This window comes from Neovison vison, chromosome 7 (assembly GCF_020171115.1).
Source record: "Neovison vison isolate M4711 chromosome 7, ASM_NN_V1, whole genome shotgun sequence".
Classification (NCBI taxonomy): domain Eukaryota; kingdom Metazoa; phylum Chordata; class Mammalia; order Carnivora; family Mustelidae; genus Neogale; species Neogale vison.
In genome coordinates, this window is record NC_058097.1 from 50284752 (window position 1) to 50308946 (window position 24195).

General features: G+C 56.1%; 1 protein-coding gene across 2 annotated transcripts; it reads right to left on the reverse strand.

Annotated features, from left to right (window-relative positions):
* Positions 1-660: 660 nt before the first annotated feature.
* On the reverse strand, positions 661-23471 carry POLD1 (DNA polymerase delta 1, catalytic subunit). Of its 2 annotated transcripts, XM_044256804.1 has the most exons (27): positions 23430-23471; positions 15525-15727; positions 15081-15194; positions 13291-13437; positions 13063-13188; positions 12825-12993; positions 12656-12737; positions 12452-12581; positions 11776-11942; positions 11361-11465; positions 9816-9956; positions 9626-9736; positions 9042-9233; positions 8772-8860; positions 8589-8705; positions 8291-8404; positions 7847-7994; positions 5050-5145; positions 4800-4937; positions 3749-3924; positions 3289-3441; positions 3053-3155; positions 2163-2295; positions 1960-2073; positions 1538-1590; positions 1345-1442; positions 661-856 (listed from the first exon to the last, which is right to left on the reverse strand). In XM_044256804.1, exons 2-27 carry the CDS (start codon positions 15724-15726, stop codon positions 751-753), a joined length of 3324 nt encoding a protein of 1107 aa, XP_044112739.1. In that variant the 5' UTR covers position 15727; positions 23430-23471; the 3' UTR covers positions 661-750. The 2 variants fall into 2 exon arrangements, with proteins under 2 accessions (XP_044112739.1, XP_044112740.1); XM_044256805.1 differs by lacking the exon at positions 8589-8705.
* Between the last annotated feature and the right edge of the window lie 724 nt (positions 23472-24195).

Consider the following 24195-nt stretch of genomic DNA (forward strand, 5'->3'; position numbering starts at 1 on the left):
GAACTGGATTCCAGGGGACCTTAAGGAAATAGGGAAGCCAAGGGGTCCTGTGGTCAGTGAAGTGTGGGTCCAGGCCCAGGAGCCAGAGCCGGGGAGTAGGTTGCTGGGGGTGGGGGGCACATGACATGGAGGAGCAGACTCGAACACCGATGGCATCTGAAGGCCAGGTGGGGATGCCAGGAATCCCAGGAGTGGATGTGGACTGGGAGGGGCTGCGGGGGCTACTCTGAGGAAAACCCAGGCCCAGTGCCTGTGAGGACCCGGAGGTGGAAACATCGTGGGTGTAGGACATGGAAAGGGGGGGTCCCCTGGGTTGTGCCTGGAGTGGAGGCTTCTGAGCGAGGGGCTGCCCCAGGCCAGGAGGAAACAGGCCGGCACCTGGAGGTGGAGTGGAGCGGGGGTGGGGGGGGGTGACGGAGGGCGGGGCAGTCCAGGCAGAGGAGGATATGTGGTTAGATGTTCCCTCAGGGCCTTCAGGGTCTCAGGGGGAGACTGAGGCAGGCCCAGCTTTCATGGGGCTGGCAGCAGTGCTCTTGGAGGGAAGGTGAGGAAGTCAGCAGGGGTTTCCTGGGGTCCAGGGACCCCACTGAGTGGAGCTGACCCACCTGGGCCAGGGTTCAGGACAGTGGACCTCGCCTACCAGAGACCACAAAGAACCAGGAAACAAAAGGCCTGAACTTTATTATTAATTCTCCGCCAACACCGTCCCAGCCCCCCCAGCCCTGGTGAGAAGACTGCAGGGGTCAGAGGTCACCAGGCCTCAGGGCCGGGAGGGCCAAAGCGCCTCAGTAGCTGCTCCTGGTCTTCCAGGTCCTTCCGCACCTTCTTGCGCATGTAAAAGATGGGGCAGTCCCGGCTGTGGGTTGAGTGGGGGTCAGGGTCAGGACTGGGCGCTGCCCAGCCCAGTGATGGGGCCCGGGCCGTTCCCAGGACTTTGGCCCCCGCCTGTTGCCCACCCAACCCCCCTCAGGGGCAGGCTGTTTGCTCAGCGGGCATGGGGGGAACCGTAACAGCGGGCACCCGCGGGGACACTGGGCTCCACCAGCCGTATATCACCTGTCACCTGGCGTGGGAACCAGCCCCGCCCACCCGTTCCCTGGGGAAAGCCAGGCCCGCCCTGGGGGAGGGGGCTGGGCCATGGTGCAATTGTGTGTGCTCGCATGTATGTATGCGTGTGAGAGAGAGAGAGAAAGCGCAGAAGAGAGAGAACTGTGGCCATTTCCTGGGCAGATGCTGGCCCCCAGAGCAGCGTCCTCCCCACAGCGAGGCCGGGACACCCAGAACATCAGCCATTTGGGGCTCCGGTCCCCAGGCCTTGGGAGCCTGCAGGGAGGGCCTGCATACCTGGTGCAGATGACGTCCTCGTGCAGGCTGCCCTGGCAGCGCTGGCACTGGGTCCAGAGGCGCGAGAAGCGCTCCTCCAGGGCGTTCAGGTGGGACACCTGGAGGTGAGACAGTTGAAAGGGGGCCCCGGCCCCCGCCTTGCCCTCCCCTCGCCATCCCCATGACCCCCCACCCGCCCTACCTCGCCCCTCACCTCCTTCTGGTAGAGCTCAGACTCCCGAGGCTGGCAGAACTTGCACACGGCTCCTGGCAGAGGGGGCAGGTCGGCACAGGGGAGCTGGGGCCCAGCCAGAGCCCAAGCTGCCCTGTCCCTGCCCCTTCCCCACCCGCTGCCCATCCCGGCTTCTGAAAGTCCCCAGAGACAAGAGAACAAGGGAGCGAGTGTGTGGGGGAAAACTCCCCGGGGAACTCCCAGGGCAGGGGGCCCAGGACCCTCCAGGGGGTGCCTGTGAATAGGAGCCCCCGCCCAGGGGCTGAGGCCCATCCGGGTGGCACTCCCAGCTGGGATGGTGGGTGCCGGGAACCTCAGTGATAGAGGAGCTGGGTAGAGGGTGGGGGGTAGAGGATTGGGGTCCCCCGGAGGGGCTGGGGTCAGGGCTGGAGTCTGGCGCTCACCCTGGTGGTTGAGGACGGTGCGGCAGCCAATACAGCAGCTGTGGCGTTTGGCAAAGGCCAGAAGGCCGCCCACCTTGCCCGTGAGCACCGTCTTGCAGCGTGTGTGGTCACCCCCTGCAGGTGAGGGCAGACAGTGGGCCCAGGTGCCCCCCAACAGGCCCCCGGTGCCCCCCTGCTCCCCTCTGGGCATTGCCCCTGAGTACTCAGCAGCACGGCTTCGGCACGGCCCTCGCCCAGGATGGGCTCAAAGATGCGCAGGAGCGGCTTGGCAAGCTGCTGCTCCAGGTAGTACTGTGTGTCGATGGGCAGGCTGTGCTCCAGCACAAAGAGGGGGTCCTGCAAACACAGCGGCCGGGGGGCTGGAGCTGTGGTCCTCAGCAGGCAGCGGGGCAAAGGGCACTGTAAGCCATGGGGTGGGGCTCCCTGTCATGACGGTGGGCAATGATGTGGGGCAGTCACAGGACCCAAGTGCTGCCCTGCAGGGGGTGGCATCAGTTGGGGGACAGGGATCCAGGATGGTGTCGGAGACCCCAAGGCAGTCCCTGGCCATGAGCTGTGATCTGTGCTGGGGTCCATCGGTGGGGGTCCTCAGGTTATACCAAGCAAGGGTCAGAGGTCACCTATTGGAGCTGGGGCGTGAAGGTGTACAGTAGCTAAAGGCGAAGGCCAGAAGCCAAGATATGAGGGGGCGGGACGAGACCTGGAGACTGAGGAAGGGGTTGTGGGGGTCAGAGGTCACTGGCCATCAGGGTATAGAGAGGGAGGACATGAATCCTAGACAATTATGGGTTGCAGAGCAAGGACCAAGGAGACAGACAGAGAAACAGACAGTGAGACTCAGTGTGCAGTGAGGCTGGGTCTTCTTCTGCAGGGGGAGGGAGGGGGGGTCAGAATAACAGGGTGGGGGGGCCTCCAGAGGGCACAGGAGGCCTGGGAGAAAGGCATCATGGAGCCAACTCCCAGGGGTGTGTTGGGGGCGGTTCTCAGGGCCCTAGGGGGCCCACAGAGGGAAACACCCTCCCCGCCAAGCTTGGAAAGCAGAAGTGAGAGCTGAGGGGAGCTGGGCGGAGCAGGCAGCCCAGGTGGGCCTGACCTCGGACTTCATGTAGGCAGCCACGCCCTTAGCAGCACTGATGATCACGTAGGGGACACGGTCGCCCAAGCTGGGCGCACTCCCGGGGTCCCGCTTCCTCATCCTGCGGGGAGACCGGGGAGGCCAGGCGGTGAGGGCAGGTGGCCTGGCGGGGGTAGCCGGGGCACAGGAAGTGGTGCCCAGCTGGCAGGAGAGGGGCTATTTCTGGGCGGTCCTGCACACCCCCCGGGGCAGACCTCTCAGCCAGCTCCACATGGGCCTGTTTGCCGGCGTAGTCAGCAGCCGCGCGGGTCAGCTCCTTGGTGATGACCAGCTGGGAGATGTCAATGCGGTTACATAGCAAGTCGGAGATGACGTCCTGTGCGTGGGCCACAGCGCCCGCCGGGTCCCTGCAGGGCCGGAATGGGGTGGAGGGTGTCGCCAGCGGCTGCTGAGGGCCAGGCTGGTACCTCCACCACCCCAAGGCTGGGGGGCCAGGATGTGCCCTGGGGGCTGAGGCCCAAGGCAGGGAGGGATGCGGCCAGGCCACAGGCTGCAAGGTGGCTGAGGCGGGGCCCAGACCCACAGCTGTCCCACCGCACACTCTTTCCACCGTTCCACCACTGAGGACGAGCTGGGCCTGACACCTGGGTCCCCAGGGGAGGAGGGGGCTGGCGGCCTGGACTCCTTGGTCTCAGGGGAGGGGATTCCACCCACCGGTCAATGAGCAGGCGGCGCAGGGAGGCAGTGACAAGGTTGGCCACAAGGGGGCAGTTGTCCCTGCGCACGGCCTCTAGGCCCTTGCAGTCCATCCGGTCGTGAGTATCAGGCCGGGAGGAGAAGAGCAGGCCAGCATACCGCTTCTTGCTGATGAGCAGGTAGGGAAAGTAGACCTGGAGGAGGACCCGCGGCTGAGACCTGAGACTTCCAGAGGCCTGAGACTTCCCTCAGAAACTGAGGACACACAAGGCTGATCTGTGCCATGCGGGATGGGGACACTGGGGGACATGGACCTTAAGACTCCAGCGCCTAAGCCCAGGGGCACCCTCAGCATTCTAGGGGCCTCAGACATGAAATAGAGACTGGGATAAACCTAGAGATATGTCCTAAAGCACAAGACCCAGACACGGGGGTGTAGCCTGGACAGCCCCACATCAAAGATCTGGGAAAGACCTGAGGCAGACAGGGGTTCAAGGAGCTGAGACTTAGGCCCAGAAGTGAGCCCTGACATAGGGGCTTCTCAAAATTGGGAGGCTCCAAATTTGAGAGCAGGTATACCCAAGACCTGACCCTAAGTTTGAACCTCGGAAAGAGCATACAGTGTGCATCCCCAAACCCCAGCCTGATTCCTCCTGAGTTCCAAGGAGCACTGGCCAATGGCACCACAATCCAGGATTCGCCCCATCAGGATCCCCAGCACCCAAGGTAGCCCCCACACCCAACACCAGAGATGCTTGAAGACTGACAAGGTTTTCACAAAATAGACACCGTCCTGTGTAGCAAAGCCCAAGGCGTCAGAGGTTTCCAAATTTGAGACAATCCAAGCAGCAAAATTCCTCAAAATGGGCATATGAACATGGAGAATGGGATACCCAGAGAACCCAGAGCAGGGCACCCCAAAAGGAGAGACCCTGAGCAACACTGGGGTTCTCCAGATGTTGACATACCAGGAGAACCTCATGTGAATGCATTCTTACACTTTGCAGGCCCCGAAAATCAGAGATCCTCTAAAACCTGGCTACTCCAAGCCCAAGGGAGTTTGACTTACCTTTTCAAACTCCAGCCGGATGGGCGGGGGAAAGTGGCCTGATACCCAGTCAGCAGCCTCCCGCCCCAGAGCCATTGCCTCCGCCACAGACGAGACACCAAATCGGCACATGACTGAGTCAGTGTCACCATACACCACCTGGGGAGGGGTTGGTGTGACTTGGAGGAAGAGGGGAGAAGAGGGCCAGCCCCCTGATATCCCCCAACAGTCCCAGGCCCATCTCTGGGCAGCAGGTCGGGTAGCCTCTGACCTTGGCGTTGGCGCCATAGCCATTCTCCACTGTGTACTTGGACTCCACCAGCTGCTTTGTTTTCTCAATCATCTGGCGCCCGAACCCAGTGACGCTCTGTCAGGGAGAGAACCAGGCAGTGAGGGCCCCGGAGCCATCTACAGCTCATGGGCTCAGGCTGCCACCTCCACTACCTCCTGGGGGCGTGGACTCGGCCAAGGGACTCTGACCCTCTGAGCCTTGATTTGCAAATCTACAAAATGGGGCTACTAAGCTGCTCCTTAAGGGTCTGTTGGAAAGAACTGGGTCCCTGGCCCAGAGCTCTGTGCACAGAAGAGGAATGACTGCAAAAAGTGCATGTTGGCAAGCCTGAGGTTGGAGGGGCCATCAACACTGTGTTTCCCTCCACAGAGGGGCTGTGACATGTGGCGACACTGCAGGCAACTCTCCCAGGTACAGGACCACTGGCACTTCTGGCCCCCTCCCCGAAAGCCAGCAGTGTCACCCCACATCTTTGGACAACAGGAAATGACCCTATGTGTTAAGTGCCCCCTCCCCCCAGGGTTAGAGTTGTGCTTGCCTCATGGAGAAGCTTTCCAACAGGAAGCTGCAGCTGGGGCAGTGGGGGGCTAGAGGGGCACACACCAAGGAGAAACGGGTATGACTCTTCTGTTTTGGTTTGTTTGGACCCAGTCAGAGATCTCTGTCTTTTAACTGGAGTGTTTAGGCAACTTATATTTAGTATAATTACTGATCTTCTCTGGGCTTACATCTATCACTGTACTATCTTCCTTCTATGTGTTCCACCTGTTTTTGTGTTCCTTCTTCCCTTCATCTTTTCCTGGAATGATTCCATGGGTTTTTTTGTTTTATTTTGTTTTTGTAAGCCTGAGAGACAACAATAAGAAATGAGACTAAGAAACAGATAAAACAGAGGGACAGAGAAAACAGTGAAGAAGGAAAAGACAGAGTGACAGACCAGGAAGCAATAGTCCTAATGAGGGCGCTTCAGGGGAAGGAAAGCCAAACCCTCCAGGCCTGACCTCTCCTCTCTCGGGCTGGAATCTGACAGACGAACACCCACCTCTTTCCACCAAGTAGACTGGGGAGGTCCCAGGGGACTTTGGAAGGCATTCAGTGAGAGGAGTGTGGGTGGATGCACTATGGGATGAACCTTGCCAAAGAGAGGCCTGGCTTTTAGAGGAAACCTCTAAGCCCTTGGAACATCCTACCTGAGATCGTGTCTTTGTTCACCTAGGACCTTGGACTGTACTAACATAACTCACAGTGAGGCCTGGAGCCACATGGTATCAGCCTGATCTCTGTCTGCAGGGTCTGGAGACCGAATAACAAAGGTTAGTCACACAGAGGTTCCGTGCTTCTGTGACTGACCCCCAATAAAAACCCAGGACACTGAGGCTCGGGTGAGCTTTCCTAGTGAGAAACACTCCACACACGTTGTCACACACCAGTATCAGGAGAAATGAGCACTGTCTGTATGACTCCACTGGGAGAGACAACTAGAAGCTCTGTGCCTTTGCCCTTAGCTGATTTTTTTAAACTTTTTTTTTCAAGATTTTATTTATTTATTTGACAGACAAAAGATCACAAGTAGGGAGAGAGGCAGGCAGAGACAGAGGGAGGGAAGCAGGCTTCCTGCCGAGCAGAGAGCCCGATGAGGGGCTCGATCCTAGGACCCTGGGATCATGACCTGAGCTGAAGGCAGAGGCTTTAAACCACTGAGCCACCCAGGCACCCTGCCCTCGGCTGATTTTAATCCCTAACCCTTAACTGTATTAAAGTCATAATCGTGAGTAGGTTCTAAATTCGAGGCCTTCTGGTGGATCACTGGATGGGAGCGTGATCTTGGGGGCTCTGGGACTGAAGGTACGTGGGAGTGTACACAGGTCTCTCCCACCCAAAAGCCCAGCTACTGGCAGTTCTTCCAAGTCTTCCATGCAGAGCCACATGAGGACTGACATAGTGCCCAGGTACAGAGGGAGCTTCCCATGGCAGGGGGGAACCAAGTTTGGACCCAAACCCCAGTGCAAGGAGCTGGACAGGAAGACCTTTCTAAGGCTCTCTCAGGCCATAAGTTGAGGCACTGATCCCAGCTTGGCAGAACCTTGGACCCAGATCCTCTGTGGTCTAAGCGTGGATCTGTTTCTCCATCGGAGCAGCAGAGCTGCCTCTGGTAAACAGGCCTGGGACCCCACTGAGGGGTCTTCGGTCCGCATCCCCTCTCTGAGCAGGGCACTGACCAAGCACCCTGCAAGCACCAGACAGCTGGGGTGGGAAGGAGTACTCTCACACTGGTTCCTTCGGCGACAGAGCTCACACAGTGCATGAAGCGTCAGAGCCTGGGTGTGCTACTGGTCGGCCTCCAGCACCGCCCCAGCCCCCATGAGCCCTGTTCTGCCCATCCAACTGGTTGGAACCCGCCCTCTGCATCCCTACCCTTACAGGCACCAGGGGAGGAGGTGGGTGGGGTCTGTCAGATGGACTATGATAAATGGAACGAATGAGCAACAAACAAAACCTCTGCTCACCCTGCCACTCCCCCTCCCTCCTGCTTCATCTGTCAGCAGAGCCCCAGGCACCAACCACCTTCCTATATGCATTTACGGTTGTCACCATCTGTGTGCCCATGAGGCTGCACGCTGCTGGAGGGCAGGAACCCTCATCTGTTTCGCCACCTCCCAGACCCACAGAGATGTTCAGCAAGTTGGGCACTGCAACCTCCACCATACAGAGACCTGGTTCCCCTAGGGAGGGACCGTCTGCTCCCCTCTACCTACTGAGGCAACTGAGCACTCACCTGGGAGATCTCCAGGCATGGCAGCTTGCCCACCTGGGCACCAGTGAAGCCATATACAGAATTGGCGCTCACTTTCAATGCCAGCTGCCGCCCGTCCAAGACTTGGCGACGCAGGGGGTCTGTCTCCTTGGCCAGCTCAGCCTTGGCCCTGGAAGGACAGAAGCAAAGGCCACTGATGCAGTGCCCCAGGTTTCAGGGAGAGAGGAGAGGCTGGGGCTGGGCTCTGGTTAGGGTGCGTTTCTAGAAATCAGTGCCATGTACCTTTGTTCAGGCTGTGCACTGCACAGAGGCAAGGCAAATGGGAGCTGTTTGGAGGGATGTCTTGTTCTAATTCACACACAGCTGCAGTTAAGTTTGACATGGCAATTCTGGGGTGACCATGAAGGACAGGGACTGATGAGGAGCAAGTCTGCACAGAGGTGGGTGTGAGGCTTCAGAACCCACCTCTTCCGGGCACTGAGCAGGTTCTCCAGGATCTGGGGCAGCAGCCCTTTCCGCACTGATGTCTTCACAAACTCATCCCCTGTGGGTGTCTTGATGAACTGATCCTCAGTCAGCCTGGGTAGGAGGATGGGGAGGACAGCATGAACCTGGCCTCCCCATCACTTCCTTCTCTAGATTTTCAGGCTCTCCCCACCTCTCGAATCTCCCCTCTCCACTATTTCTGGGCTCCCGGCCCTGTCCTGGCTGAAGCTGGCTCACAGGCAGGCCTGGGGTACACAGGATGAAGAGGGGGTCATACCCCAGTCTTTGGGCGGCCCCAGGCCGCAGAAGCGTGGTATAGCACAGGTTGTGGGCCATCATGATGGACGGGTACAGAGAGGAGAAGTCCAGGGTGGCAATGGGGACATCATAGTACCTGGGGGTCGAGGAGGAGTCAGCCCTGGGAATCCCAAGCCGCCCCTACCCAGCCACAGGGCCTCACCCTTTGAGGGGCTCGATGACTGTGGCCCCCGTGTAGTCCTCGCCACCCTCTGTCTTCACCACGGGCATCAGCAGTCCCTCGCGCATGGCCTAGGAGGGGAGAAGTCAGGAAATGGAGGCAGGCGTGAGCAGACAGGAAGAGGGAGGAGGAGGAGCATGGATGGGCATCCAGGTGTCACCTCCCAGAAGACACAGAGAGTGACCAGAGGCCAGGAGTGGGGACTTGCTGAGGGTGTTGTGACCCGGCCCACCCTTGGATCCGCCCACTGACCTGCCGCAGTAGCTGGGACACGACCTTGACCTGCTGGCCTCGGCTGAGCAGGTAGCCTAGGGGCACGCCAGTGACTCGTGCCATCTCCATGGCATTGACCAGCACCATTAGCCGCTCCAGTAGCCGCAGGGGCAGGAAGGCATCCTTGAGGCAGTACACCGCCAGCCGGCGGCGTGTCTGGTCATTCCCATTCTGGGGATAGGCACAGGTGACATCAGGGGAGGAGGGCAAGGGTCTGGGTGCAGAGTGGGGAGCGGGGAGGTTGGGGAGCTGACAGGGTAAGAGGGAGGAGGGGGCCGTCTGGAGAGCAAGTGTGGACCAGAGATGTGGGTGGGACTGCAGGATAAAGGATGCAGTGCCAGAGGTCCTGTGAACGGGCAGGAGTGGGGACTTAACACTTGTAGGGTGAGGTCACAAGTCAAAACCAAGAGGTTAAGGTGAAGGTCAGGACAGCTGGGAGGCTGAAGCCTCCTGGTCAGGAAGGCGGGAGGCCGAGGTCAGAGGAGTCGAAAGAAGAGTCAGATGGGGGGTAGGGTGGGGGCAGGAGGTACAGGGGTCAGAGGTCACAGGCCAGGGCCAGGCACCTGCAGGTCGGTGATGATGCTGTGCTGCACGTCCTCCTTCTGCTCGCCCAGGAAGTGGAAGCTCACGGCATTGAGTGTGTAGGAGCGGAGCTTGTGCTCACGCAGCAGCACCTGAGGCAGGGGGTGCATGGTGGGCCCTATGTCCCAGCAGCCCTGTGAGGCGGGCACCCACCCCACCCTGGCCATGTACCTGCAACATGTCCATCTGCACGCGGCCCACCATGCTGACCACCTTGCTGTCCCGCCGGCCGGTCTGCTTGGACTGGAAGGACGAATCCCGGATGTTGGAGCGGAGGCCAGACACGCGGCCCAGGAAGGGGAACGTGTGCACCTGAGGACAAAACCCACCGGCAGGGTGAGGCTGCATGGGAGCCGTGGCCCAGATCGGAGACCCCCACCCCCATCCCAGGGCCGCGACGCCACCCATGATACCACGCTCTTCCCGCGGAGAGCCCAGAAGCAGGAGCAGTTCTGATGCAGAAAAGCCCTCTGCGGCCAGGGAGGCAGGGATTGGAGGTGAGAGACAGGAGGTCAGGACGGGGATAGTCAGAGGCCTGATGGCTGCAGGGCTGAGAGGCTACAGATGGCACCCTGCGGCTGGGGAGCTGCCCTCAGATGGGCAGCTATAGGAGGGGCAGAGGTGGGGATGATGCTGAGCTCAGTGGGGCGACTGTGTGCACGGGGTGAGGGGCCTGGGGAAAGCTAGGTGGGAGCCCAGCAGGGGGCAGCACAGAGAGCTAGGCCTGAGATCAGGAGAGACAGGGGCCCAGGAGGAGAAGGAGGGAGGGCCAGGGTAGAGAGGAGAGGCCTGAGCTGGTGGAGTGGCAGGGCAGAGGGACAGAGGGGAGAGGAGCAGTGTCCCATGAGGAACTGACCAGGATGAACTTCCTGGCGCTGTTGGAGGCCATAAACGTGATTTCTTTTTTTTTTTTTTTTAAAGATTTTATTTATTTATTTGACAGACAAAGATCACAAGTAGGCAGAGAGGCAGGCAGAGAGAGAGAGAGGAGAAAGCAGGCTCCCTGCTGAGCAGAAAGCCCGATGTGGGGCTTGATCCCAGGACCCTAGGATCATGACCTGAGCCGAAGGCAGCGGCTTTAACCCACTGAACCACCCAGGCGCCCATGATTTTTTTTATAGCATTCGATTTTCTTAAGTAAGCTCCATGCCCAGTGTGGATCTTGAACCCACAACCCTGACATCAAGAGTTGCACGCTCTAGTGACTGAGCCAGCCAGGTGCCCCAAACATGATTTTTACTTCTCATTACAAAATTGGCGAAACGTAAGTAAAAGAAAGAAATAATACAATACGACCTCCATTGTGAGCTGAATTGTGTCTCCTCATATCAAGGCTTTGCCATTCGCTTCGAGGAACCTCCCCCCGCTGTTCCTTAATTTTTGCTGACATATTTTGAAGTCTGGAAGATGCTATACCCTTGCACGTTTCAGTCTGCGCCTCAAACACACAAGCCCCTCCTTACTTAACCATAAATGCCCTCCTTGCCTCTGCAAAAGCCACAATCACCTTCTGGACTTCAAACAGGGCAGGGATGGGGCCAGAGCTAGGTTCTCGGTGAGGTCCCTGGAGCCGCTGGGGGCGGTGGGCTGCAGGTACAGGGTAAGGTGGGCCACCCGCCAGGGACAGAGCCACAAGCCAGAAGGCAGCAAGGAGCAGGTGGCTGCCCATCCCTCAAGCCCCCAGTGGGATAAGCCTACCCGACCTGCCTGCCCTACCTTGAGAGTCTGGGCCCGAGAGATGAGGTACGGAAGGTCAAAGTTCTGTATGTTGTAGCCGGTGATCACGTCGGGGTCCATGGCACGAATGAAGGCTGACCATGCCTGGGGGTGAGAGCACACTGGGTCACCCTGGTTGTCATCCTGATCATCCCCCTGGCGTGGGTCATCCCCACTCCTGGAACATTCCAGAAGCTCCCCAAAACAACCCTAGAGCTCTCCTGCCCACTGTAGAAAGACTGAGCAGGTGCTTCTGAAAATAACACAGAACCCAGAGGGGAAATGTTCACCCCTGCAAAGTGAAGGGGTCTGAACCTGTGGACCGGGTGTCTCAGCATCCAGAGGCCTTCAGCCTGGGATGTGGAGGCCGGGTGGGGGGTTCTGAGGAAATGAGGGGAAAAGGAACAAGAGCCACCTGGAGCAGCTCCTCCTCCCGCTCGTAGCTCTGTACTTTGGCACCCAGGATAGGGGCACAGGGCCGTAGGGTGAGTGCCAGGCGCAGGAAGGGCTCCGGCTCACCCCAGCGCAGGCCCAGTGAGCAGATCTGGATCACAGGGTCCCGCTCAGGTTCAGGGAAGATGCCTGCACAGGGAATAAGAAGGGGATACAGGGGACCGGGCTCCTCCTTTCCCTTCATGACACATCAGGGTGGCTGCACCTCCAAATCTCCCCAGACCGTCTACTCCCCTCTGCCTCCACTGCCTAGAGACTATGTGCAACCCACCGTTTCCCCTTTCTTCAGCTCCTGGCCCTCTCCTTGTCCCTCACAGACTGGGATGGTCCTGCCCCAGGGACTTTGCACTTGCTATTCTTTGCAGAGGCACGTGCGCGCTGGGGGAGGCTCCTCATCCCTCTCCACAAGGCTTGCCTCATCACCCCTGAGGCCTTCCCTGCCCACCTGTCTGAGCTGCCCTGTCACTGTCCGCCACCATCCTCCTTCAATGGAGAATCTTACGAAGACCTGTCCACCTCCGTGTTTACTCCCTTCTCCCCGAGTTAGCTCAAGAAGTATGGGGACTCCTGGGAGGAGACCAGCATGTCACCAATATCTGAAGCAAGAGCAGGAGGAGCTCCGGGCCCTGGAGACAGACCTTTGCGACCAGCGCACTCAATGTCAAAGCTGAGCACGCGCAGGGGTGCGATTCGCTGCCACTGCCCTTCTGGCGGGTGACTGACCACGTCAGACCACAGCACGTCTGCCTCTAGCTGACACAGTGTGGCCTGTAGGAATGGGGCCTGTCAGTGACTGCAGGGTCCCGGCTCTGTGGCCCCCCTGCCCCTGGGGAGCCCCGTACCTTCCCCTCCGACCTCAGGACATATTTCCCTGCTGGGAGTTCCAACCAGTTGCAGCCGACAATGTCTGTGTCCACCATGAACCTGGAGGGGGTGAGGATCAGTGGGCGGAAGATGGCCGGGGCGGTGGGGGACAGCAGGGGTGGAGGCTGGAGAGAGGCAGGGTCATACCGGATCTCAAAGTCGACATTGGCCTCATAAGGTGCGAAGCTGGGGGTGCCCAGGCCCGCCACACGGATGCCCTGCTCCAGGAGGCGGCGGGCAGGGGCCATGAGGCGCGGCAGCGCCAGGGTGATTCGTAGAAATGGGGAGGGGCCATACCCATGGTACCCGAACATGCCTGTGGACAGAGGAAGCTAGTACCGGCCTGGAGGGACCCCAACCCGCCTGGCCCATGGGCAGCACTCACTCTCCCGGGAGCACAGCTCCACGGACAGCACTGCCGGCCCCATGAGCTCCTTCCCTCCACGTTGGTCCCTGCTGATGGCGGCATTCAGCTCCCGCTGCAGCTCACCCAGGTGGTTGGGCCCAAAACCTGGCCGTGGGAGAGCTTGTTAGAAGCACTGGGGGTGGGGTCAGGCGGGGGCCTCCAGATGGGCAGGGGCGAGAGGGGGTCTGGTGGGTCAGGGCCACTCACCAGGGGGCGCCGGGGTGTAGAAGTAGGGTGCGAAGCCCTGGATGTGGCAGCAGACCGACACGCCCTCGTCGGTGACTCCAAAGGCACGGAGCACTGGCACGGGGTTGTGGGACGGCTGGGGTGTCCAAGGCAGGGGCTGTGCTGGGCCTGGGGGTGTCATGGGATAAGGCAGGGGCAACCCCCACAGATTCCTCAAAGGCCTGCCTCCCCAGGCTCCTCCTGGGCCAGGAATACAGCCCCCTAATTCCTGCATTTTGGAGTGCGTCTGCCCACTGTTCACTCTGCCCCGACCACCTCCTCGCTAGCCACCATTTCCATCGCTGTCCCTACAGTCCGTTTGCCACTGTAGAGCTAGAGGGAGTCCTTTTTTGCAAAAAAGTATTTCCTTTTAGAAAATAATACTGACTTTGTGGGTCCAATGTTATCAGCTCTAATACACATATGTAGATTTGTGGAACCACCACCAAAATCAGGCACAAGACCGGTCTGTCACTCCAGACAGCTCCTGAGAGATGTGCTTTCCTCATCACACCCCCTTCCAACACAAGCCCAGGCCCTCGTGGTCTGTCTGCTCTCTATCATTCTACTTCTGTCATTTTGAGACTATCCACATACACGGGACCACACAGTCTACTGGCTCCTGTCACTCTAGGGGAAACATCTAGGGTAGAATTGCTTGGTCCTAAGAAAAGAGTAGATTTAACTCTTTTATCTCAATAAAGCTAGAGAAGGAAAAATGGGTAGGCTGAACTCTAAGAAACTTCCAGGCTATTTCCCCGAGGGGCTACGAACCATAGCATTCCCCCCGGGAGGGCGCGAGCAAGCGATCCATTGGCCCGCATCCTCGTCAGCCCTTGGTGTCCATGTGTGGGTGTGAGCTCTTCTAATAGGATGTGTTGTGTCTCGTGGTGGCTGTCATCTGCATCACCCTGACAGCCAGTGACCCTGAGTGTCCACCCCAGTGCTGATTTGCCACGGTCTCTCCTTGAGTGAACTGTCTGATCAAGTGTTTTGTCCCTTCCTGGACCGGACTGTTTTCTGACTGTTGAGAGCATATTCGTGGTCCTGGTTTTGTGGCCAGTATGTGGATGGTGGACGTTTCCACCCGGCCAGTCGCCTGTCTCTTCACTCTCTCACAGGGGAGCCTTACTAACCTTCGAGTCAGCGTGATCTCTCCAGAGCCAAAGGCTTTCCCGCCCATGCGAATGGAGTCCCCCCGTCCTTTCCTGGGCAGACAGGGCCTCACATGCTGCCCCTTCCCCCCATCTTTGCCCCCTGCTCCTGCCACCATGGTCTCTTGGCCATTCCTCAAACATTCCAGACCTCTCTGTCCTCGGACCTCGGAGATGTGCAGTCTGGGACCTCCGCCCTACCACATGTCCCTCCATAACCCTCACGGCCACCCGAGGTTCCATTTCCTTTTTTCTTCTGCCTATCCTTCCAGAAGGTGAGCCTTGAAGAACAGGGACTTGATCTCACTGAAATAGGGCCTGTCTTAGTGCAGATCCTCAGCTGTTCCTGACTGATACCAGATGGACAGAGGGATGGATGGACGTCAAACCACACATGTCTTGCCTTAGCAAGGAGCCAGCTCTTACCTTCAGGCCTCAGTTGGAAGATACTCCCCACCTCCAAGAAGCCCTGTGGGACACCTGGGCCCCCTTCCCCTCTTGCTGCCCCTCTGGGCACCCACAGCCCTGGTCACCTGTGTGGGCACTGTGGGTCCATCTCCTCCCTCAAAGCCCAAGGCCCCACCTCCCACCCACCAGGCCTCTGCCCACCAAGCTCACCCACATAATGGTCAATCTCCAACTGCTGGAAGATGAGAGGCTCTGTTTGGGGATCCAGAGGGGGTGGTGTGGGCCGCAACCAGCGGGGATCTATGGCTGTTGGGGAGAACTGCCCTGGGTGGGGAGGGGAGGGAAGACAAGCAGGGTACATGGAGTCGTGGTCCCCCAGCCCAGCCCATGACCTCCCACATGGCATCTGATGTATGAAAGGGAAGTCAGATGGATAGGGCGCTCTGGTTCAGGCAAGTAACTCAGGAGAGAGTCAAGGTCAGACTTGGAGCTGTAGGCAACAAAGGTGGCATACTAGCATGGGGTCAAAGGTTAGCACTTTGTAGGGGTACAGTGTGGGCCAGAGGTCAGAGGTCACAGGCAAGCTCTATGGCTGACCCGGTTCATAGGCAGGACGGGTGTGGGGGTGCAGGGGGTTCCCACTCCGGGTCTCACCATCTGCTGCTCCATCCAGGCCCGGCTGCACCAACTCCTCCTCCTGTTCCTGCAGTCGGTGCTCGGCCTCCATCTCCTCCATCAGCGCCAGCTCCTCCTCAAACTGGGATGGCTGACATGGCTCCTCCTCATCCCAGAGGCCCCCACGGGCCCGCTTTGGGGGCACCCCCGGCCCTGGGCCTGGCCGCCGCTTGCCATCCATCCTGCTGGGCAAGTCAGGGCTCGGGAGGGTTCCTATCTTCTTCATGGCCCCCCATGCACCCACCATGGCCAGGAGCCTTTTGTTCCCTGGTGGGCCCTGGGAGTAGCATGATCACGGGGTGCTGGCACATTTCTTGTGCCAAACCACCATATACTATATGTTACTATAATGACTATAATGTTACTATAATAACAGCCCACTCCCCACCTCAGTTTAACCCTTTAGTCACATGCGCAAACCTTCCGCATCCCTTCACCTGGCTGCTTGCCTACAACCCCCAGTCCTTAGCACACCCCTCTCATTACCATAAACCTCTGCCTCCGACGCCGTCACCCACCCATCTCCCCACCTGCCCAGGCCTCCGTTCTACAAACAACTGGGCGGCTGACTATTAGGCCAGTCATACTATGCTGGGTGCCAGGCAGCAGCCTGAAACACAAATCGGATCTGGTCCCTTCCCAGCCCAGAACAATTGAGAGGCTTCCCATCCCCCTTCAAAACAAAACCAAACCAAAGCCCTTTCTATTCTGAAATATTCCAAATTGCCAGAACTATTTACCCTTCACCCAGAATCCCCAAGTATCAATTTGTTGCCACACTGGCTTCATCAGCCCCCCTATTCGTAATACGCACATGTCAGCATGTTATCTATTTTCCTGAGCATTTGAGTTAGCTGCCTGTCAGTCAGATACCATGCCCCTTAACCCCTGCATACTTCAGCATATATTGCTGAAAGACAAGGACATTGTTTCTTCCTCTTTTTTTTTTTTTTTTTTTAAAGTAGGAACACCACACCCAATGTGGGGCTTGAACTCACAATCCTGAGATCAAGATTGGCATGTTCTACTGACTGAGCTAGCCAGGCACCAGTCAGAAATGACATTTCTCTTTCTTTCTGAAGATTTTATTTATTTATTTGAGAGAGAGAGGAGCACATACGTGAGTAAGGGGAGAGGGACAAGCAGACTCCCTGCTGAGCAGGAACCCCCCCCCACCAATGTAGGGCTTGATCCCAGGACCCCAAGATCATGTCCTGAGCTGAAGCAGACGCTTAACTGAGCAACCCACCCAGGCAGTCTAAGGACATTCCCTTAAACAAGCACAGTGTGATGATCAAATCCAGGACATTTAACAACAACTCAATAACAACATAAACAAAGAGTCCATGTTCCAATTTTTCTAACTGTCCCCCAAAATGCCCTTTATAATACTCTCCCCCATCCAGGATCCAATGTAGCAAACACAACGAAAAACCAAAAAGGAGGCTGCAATTTACATGTTTATATGTTTTCTCATTTTTTTTTTTAAATAAACTTATTTAAGAGGACACCTGGGTGGCTCAGTGGGTTAAGCCTCTGCCTTTGGCTCAGGTCATGATCTCCGAGTCCTGGGATCGAGCCCTACATTGGGCTCCCTGCTCAGCAGGGAGCCTGCTTCCCCCTCTCTGCTTGGAAAAAAAAAAAAAAAAAACTTATTTAAGTAATCTCTATGCCCAACGTGGGGCTCAAATTCATAACCCTGAGATCAAGAGTTGTGTGCTCTTCCAACTAAGGCTGTCAAGTGCCCCTGTTTATATGTTTTCTTGATTGCAACATATAAAAAATTATTTTGCAGTATGTTTTGACAAGATGTAGTGACATGAAAGTACATATCCTCTGGTAGGTTTGACCAAAGACCGTATTCAAGCTCATTCAGGTTGCTAACTTCACTAAGGTTCAGGTAGAGAATATTCTGCCTGAGCACATGCAAATCACAAAACAAAGAGAGCAAAGACAGGGAAATGTTAAAAGACATGAAACTGGGTAAAGGGCATACAGGTGTTCTTTGTACTATTATTCTTTTAATCTTCCTATAAGTTTAAAGTTATTCTAAAAAAAGAAAGAAGTTTTTTTTTAAAAGAAATTTTAAAAAAAGATTTTATTTATTTATTTGAGAGAGAATGAGTGAGAGAGAGCATGAGAGAGGAGAAGGGCAGAGGGAGAAGCAGACTCCCCCAAGGAGCTGGGAAACTGATGAGGGACTCATCCTGGAAGTCCGGGATTATGACCTGAGCCTAAGGCAGTCTCTCAACCAACTGAGCCACCCAGGTGCCTGAGAAAGAAGTTTTTAAAAAGTACATGTCTCCCAGCATCTAGGCCTGGAGCGAGATTATAGGAACCTAGGGCAGACTCCAGGCCCAGTGGGGAGTAGATAGGTCAGCTGCCCTGGCTTCCAGTTGACACCTCTGGATCTCATAAATGCTCCCACCCAACCCTATATCCAGTCTCCCCTCTCATCCTTTGTCCTTTTTGGGACGGACACCTTGCCTCGCAGCTGCCACAGGAAGCCCAGCCCAAGACTACATTTCCCAGGGTGCACTGCTACGGACGGTCACATTGTTGAGCTATCCCATAGAAAGAATGACTGGGAGGCGTGCAACTTCCAGACAACCTTCAAAGGAAGCTTGCCTCTATAGCCTCTTCCCCCTTCTCAATGGCTGGCATGTGGACATAGCGGTGGTGAACCAACCCTGACTGCGGGGGCATGGACAACACCGCAGGGAATGCAAGGCTCTGAGACAGAAGGAACCCCGGCCCCTCGACAACTTACTGGGGGCAGAGCTGCCTACCTCAGGGCAGCTGTGTGGAGAAATATACTTGGGTCTTGCTTGGGCCAATGTGTGCTGTGGGGTCTCTGTTACAGCAACTTAGCCTAGACCCTAACCAATATAGCATAGACAAATTCTAAACTGACGGGGGATGTGTTGTTGCAAATACTTCTCAGTGCTAGACAGCAGGCAGCTACTGATAGACACACAGGACAGACGAATCTTGAAAGCATGCTGCTTGGAAGAAGCCAGACACACGAGTACACACTGGAGGAATGGGGAATGTTGCTCAGGGGCATGGGGTTTCCTTTTGGGGGGATGACAATGTTCTGGAAGTAGACAGAGGTGGTGGATGCATGAACATACTAAATGGTTAACCTCAGGGGTGCCTGGGTGGCTCAGCACCAATAAAATAAAATCTTTTAAAAAAAAAGTTTCCTGCTCCCTTTTGTGACATTGACATTTTTGAAGATTCCCGACAGGTAGTTTTGCAGTCCAATCCTTACCTTGGTTTGACTGTTTCCTAATGGAAGCATCAGGGCAAACATTTTTTAAACTTTTTTTTTTTTTAAAGATTTTATTTATTTATTTGACAGGCAGAGATCACAAGTAGGCAGAGTAGCAGGCAGAGAGAGGGGGGCGGGAAGCAGGCTCCCCGCTGAGCAGAGAGCCCGATGTGGGGTTCGATCCCAGGACCCAGGATCATGACCCAAGCTGAAGACAGAGGCTCTAACCCAATGAGACACCTAGGCACCCCAGACTCTTTTTTTTTTTTTTTTTTTTTACTACAAGAAGATAACAGTGGAAGTGCACCATTCTGCACCTTGCTTTCTCTAACAATAGGTCTTTGAGAGCCATCCACATCAGTATATAGAGAGCTTCCTCATTCCTTTACACAGCTGCATAATATTCCACAGAACAGAATTAATGTAGTTTATTTAAACAGTCCCCCAGGTGGGGACATTTAGGTGGTTTCCAGTCTTTTGTGATCACAAACAGTGCTCTGGAAATAACCTCGTACATGCAGATTTTCATATGTGATAGTATATCTCTAGCATAAACCCCTAGATGCAGAACTGTGGCTTTCCAGCTTTCCTGTTTTCACTGAGGTGGAATTGACATACAGTGAAATCCACAGGTTCTCAAGTGGACAGTTGTAGGTAAGTTAAAGATTTTAATTATTTACTTGAGAGAGAGAGAGAGCATGAGCAGGGGGCAGAGGGAGAAGGAGAAGCAGACTCCCTGCTGAGCAGGAAGCCCAACAGGGGGCTTGATCCTAGGACCCCAAGATCACAACCTGAGCTGAAGGTCACTATCAGATGCTCAACAAACTGAGCCACCCAGGCGCTCCAAAGCATGTTTGTTTTCAATGCCTAATTCTGGAAAGACAGGTCATAAACTGGTAACACTGACTTCCCTGGGCAGGGGTGGGGGTGCAAGGAACAGAATGGGACAGTTTTATTGAAACCGAAGTCACATACCAAATGCCCCATGCGTTTCAGGTGTAGAGTTCAGGGGCTTTTAGTATATTCAGAGCTTGTGTGACCATCACCATAGCCAATCTTAGAACCTTTCCATCACCCAAAAATGAAACCCTACACCCCTTTGGCCATCACCCTCACCCCAGACCGTCCCCACCCCACTTCTCCCAGCCCAAAACAACCACAAAGCTACTTTGTCTATTGCTACAGATTTGCCCATTCTGGGCATTTCCTATATGAGGAACCTTAGAATACATGCCCTTTGGAGTCTGGTTTCTTCCACCTAGGATAATGTGTTCAAGGTCTACCTGTGACACGGCACAGGTCAGTGTGTCCTGTCTGTCTTTCAGGTCTGAATACTTCCTCACCATGCGGCTGTATCACGTTGTGCTTAAACTTCCGTCTGTTCGTCAGTGAACAATGGGGCTGTTTGCAGCACAGTACGGAAAACTTGGGACAGACTCTCCTTTTGTGACTGTTGAATGCAAACTGTTTCTACAGGTGGCTCATCTCACAGGAAGGAAAAAACCTGGAGGCCACAGAGACACACAGAGTTCCAACCTGCAGGGAGAGACCTGGAGGGCATGGTGGGAGAAGGAAAAAGACCCCTGTGTGTGCCCTCTCAGCTGCCCAGGCACAGGACAGGAGCTGGGGAAACATGGTGATCTCTCCTGTTCTGGACCCTTCACTGGCAAACAGACAACAATGCCGAGTGGGCCCTGGCTAAGATGTTAGTTTCTGCGACGCTCCCTCCCTCGGTCTTCTCGTCCCATCTCTCCCAATCCCCCGGCTTTCACTGCCACCTCTATGCTCACCGGGCTCCCCGTCCAGATTCTGGCACAGAATCCTCCCCAGGGTTCCTGCCTAACAGAGGCAGATGCTCACCAGGAGGATGTCTGTTTCTGCATCCCATAGTCCAAAGCCAGGCCCCTCATCTCCCTGCAAACCTGCTCCCTATAAACTCCCCACAGTCTCCCCCAGTTCAGCAAAGGGCAGCTCCCATCCCAACAACATTGTGTCACTCCAGCTTCTCCCGTCCCCTCAGACCACATTTTTGTTCCACCTACAAATCTCATAGGCTCTAGGAGACCTGAGTCTCACCACTTCCCAGCGCCTCTGGCTCTCTTAATTCTTTTTCTTTTTTCTTTTTTCTTTTTTTTTAAGATTTATTTATTTATTTATTTGACAGAGAGAGAGAGAGAGAGAGATCACAAGTAGGCAGAGAGGCAGGCAGAGAGAGGAGGAAGCAGGCTCCCCGCCGAGCAGAGAGCCCGATGTGGGACTCGATCCCAGGACCCTGAGATCATGACCTGAGCGGAAGGCAGCGGCTTAACTCACTGAGCCACCCAGGTGCCCGCACCTCTGGCTCTCTTAAGATCCTCTGCAGCTTTCTTTTGTACATTGCTTTTTGTCTGTCTCCCCCTGCTGGAACATGAGCCACGTGCCCAGCACAGGGCCTGACTTTGGGACATGTTTGCTGGATGAGATCGCCCCCTTTTCCAGCCACTTTACTCCTCGGCCTCCACAGAAACTCCGCTCCAGTTCAACTCTTCCAGGCCACTCATTGGCCCCTTGGGGCACCCACTGCACCCGGAACTGCTTCAGACTATGAATACCTCAAAAACAGGGTCAGGGTCTCGCTCAAGTCGGGTTCCCAGCATGACTCAGCACAGGGCCTGGAACACAGGCCACTTCGAGTTGTGTCAGTTTAGCCTCCTCTTGAGGACCACCAACACCACAAGTCTTTCCTGAGCCCCTGCTGCTTCTCTCACCTCAAGACTAGCGCTGTCTCTCATCGGTTCAGAGCACTCTGGACTGAGATCTCCTATCTTCCACCAACCAAACTGAATTATCATCGGCTCCCCAGTGCCCAGCAAAGGGCCTGACATAAGCACAGCTGACTGAAAGAAGGCCTGAAGAGAGGAAAGGGCATTGCAGGAGAAGGGAACAGCATTGCAAAAGCCATCATCGAGTAAGGCACCTTCTCCAGGGTACAGGAGACTTGGGTGGTGACATGCAGCAAGGAGGGGGAGAGACAGGTAACCATAGGTTCCCAGCATATATAGGTGGGGTTATAAAGCTGAGAAACTAACATCACCCTGCCCACTCACTGCTACCTCAGAGTGATGCCCCAAACCTGCTCTTCCTCAGCCTTCTCCATCCAACCTATCGCTCAAACCACATACCGCAGCCATCTAAGCTCTTCTTCCTTATACCCTGCGGCTCAAACCCCAAAGACAACTTGAGACTGATAGATGGCACTGCAGTCTGAGCCATCTATTATCCCCTCTCGCCTCCTAACCGGCCTTCCTCCTCCCACTTTTGTTCCCACTACAACACCATCTTCACTCAGCAGCCTGATTTTTTCTTTTTTTTTTTAAAGATTTTATTTATTTATTTGACAGAGAGAAATCACAAGTAGGCAGAGAGGCAGGCAGAGAGAGGGGGGGAAAGCAGGCTCCCTGCTGAGCAGAGAGCCCGATGCGGGACTCGATCCCAGGACTCTGAGATCATGACCTGAGCCGAAGGCAGCGGCTTAACCCACTGAGCCACCCAGGTGCCCCAGCCTGATTTTTTCAAAACACAGGGCAGTTTCTGTTGCTCTGATGCTCAAAAGCCCCCATGGCTCGCTGGGGAAGCTAGAATAAAAGCCAAACCTCACACCGCCCTCTACAAGGATCGGGCTCCCCAACATGTCTTTTTTTTTTTTTTTAAAAGATTTTATTTATTTATCAGAGAGAGGGAGAGAGAGCGAGCACAGGCAGACAGAATGGCAAGCAGAGGCAGAGGGGGAAGCAGGCTCCCCGCTGAGCAAGGAGCCCGATGTGGGACTCGATCCCAAGACCCTGGGACCATGACCTGAGCCGAAGGCAGCTGCTTAACCAACTGAGCCACCCAGGCGTCCCCCCAACATGTCTTCTAACCTCACCTGTTTTTCTTGGCTCCAGCTACAAACACACCAAACTTCTTCCTGCCTCAGGCCCTTTGCATTTGATGGTCCCTCTGTCCAGGGCTTTCTTCACATGACTGACTTTTCTGTCAAATGTCACTTCCCCAGAGGAGCGATTTTTGAAATCACCCCAGCTAAAGAAACTGGCTACCCTGTTTTATTTCACTTCGTATAATATATCAAACCCCAAAAGCACTGCTTTATCATTATTACTTATCACTTGTATACTGTCTGTCTTCTCCCTGAGCAAGGACTTTCTCTGACTTGTTCGGGCTGTAGCCTTTGCTTCTAGAACCGTGCCTGGCACAGGGTACTCAGTATTTAGTGAATAAAGGATGACACCATGCCCCCACGTGCACCCAAACAGTCCTCCAATGCGTCCGGGGTCCCGTCGCCCCAAAGACCCTCCAGAGTGCATTCCCCAGTTCGCCCCGGGGGCCAGGCACCCAGCACAAGCGCCCACCGCACGCCGAGGGCCCCCCCAGACCCCTTCATCTTCCCGCGCGCCCCTGCGCACACTCCCACGATCACCGGCCCTTGCCCGTGTACACCGCGCCCCCGAGCCAAAGGGATCCCTCCCGCCTCCATGACCCTCGTAACCCTTTCTAAGGCTTCCATTCCCAGCTCCTCCACCCTCCTTCCTTGTCAGCCGAAACCTTGCAATCTCTCTACTCCCCTTACTCACCCGCTTCAAACAGCGTTTCCCGCCACAGCCTACGCCGCCGTGACCCCTGACTCCGGCGCGCGCAGACTCAGAGGTGCCGCGCGCCGAGCTGAGCCACGCCCCTCCGCCCAAGTAGGGCGAGACCACGCCCCATAGGGAATCGGAGCCACGCCCCTCCGTTCGACTGGCGCTAGGCCACGCCCCGTCTTTCCAATTTGGGACGCAGCCTCCTTCAGTTTTCCATAAATTCCTGCCAAACTCCGCCCGGTCTGAGGAGAGGTGCGACTGCTCCCAAGCCACGCCCCCTCCTTAAGGTACCTTCGCGGGTCTCTGGCATCTGTCCTCCTGGCCCCGCCTCCCCGTCCGCCCGCGCAGAGCACCTCCTCTGCCAGCGGGTTTGCTTTCTGTCGGAGGCTAAATCTGGACGACTTCCTGCGCGCCGTTCTGCTGGCCACCTGATCTGCCCTCCACAAGTCTGGTCAGCCTCCTGTCTCTCGGCCTGTTTCCTTATCCGCCACCTGGGGCCGCCAGGCACACTGCTTGGAAAGGGACAACTGCTTCTAACTAGTCACTTCCCCCGTCACCTTCCCCCGACCCGCTCCAGAAAACACACCTTTCAGTACCCAGCCCATCCCTCCAAGCGGCACCCCCTTCAACCTTAGCCAGGACTACCCGCCCAGCTCACTGCGGGGACGGCTCAGGGCCTGACCCAGGGGAAGGAGGAACTAAGAGTATATACCACAGCCTGACCGGACTGAACTCACCAGAGCCTCTCCATTTCCAGACT

What these genes read in the sequence shown, in the direction of transcription:
- POLD1 (XM_044256804.1), bottom strand. Translation starts at nt 15,726, where the DNA reads ATGGATGGCAAGCGGCGGCCAGGCCCAGGGCCGGGGGTGCCCCCAAAG. An exon ending in TGTCCCAGCTACTGCGGCAG is followed by an intron (nt 8,861 to 9,041) that starts GTCAGTGGGCGG and finishes CTCCCCTCCTAG; the next exon opens with GCCATGCGCGAGGGACTGCT. An exon ending in CTGAGCTCTACCAGAAGGAG is followed by an intron (nt 1,443 to 1,537) that starts GTGAGGGGCGAG and finishes TCTCACCTCCAG; the next exon opens with GTGTCCCACCTGAACGCCCT.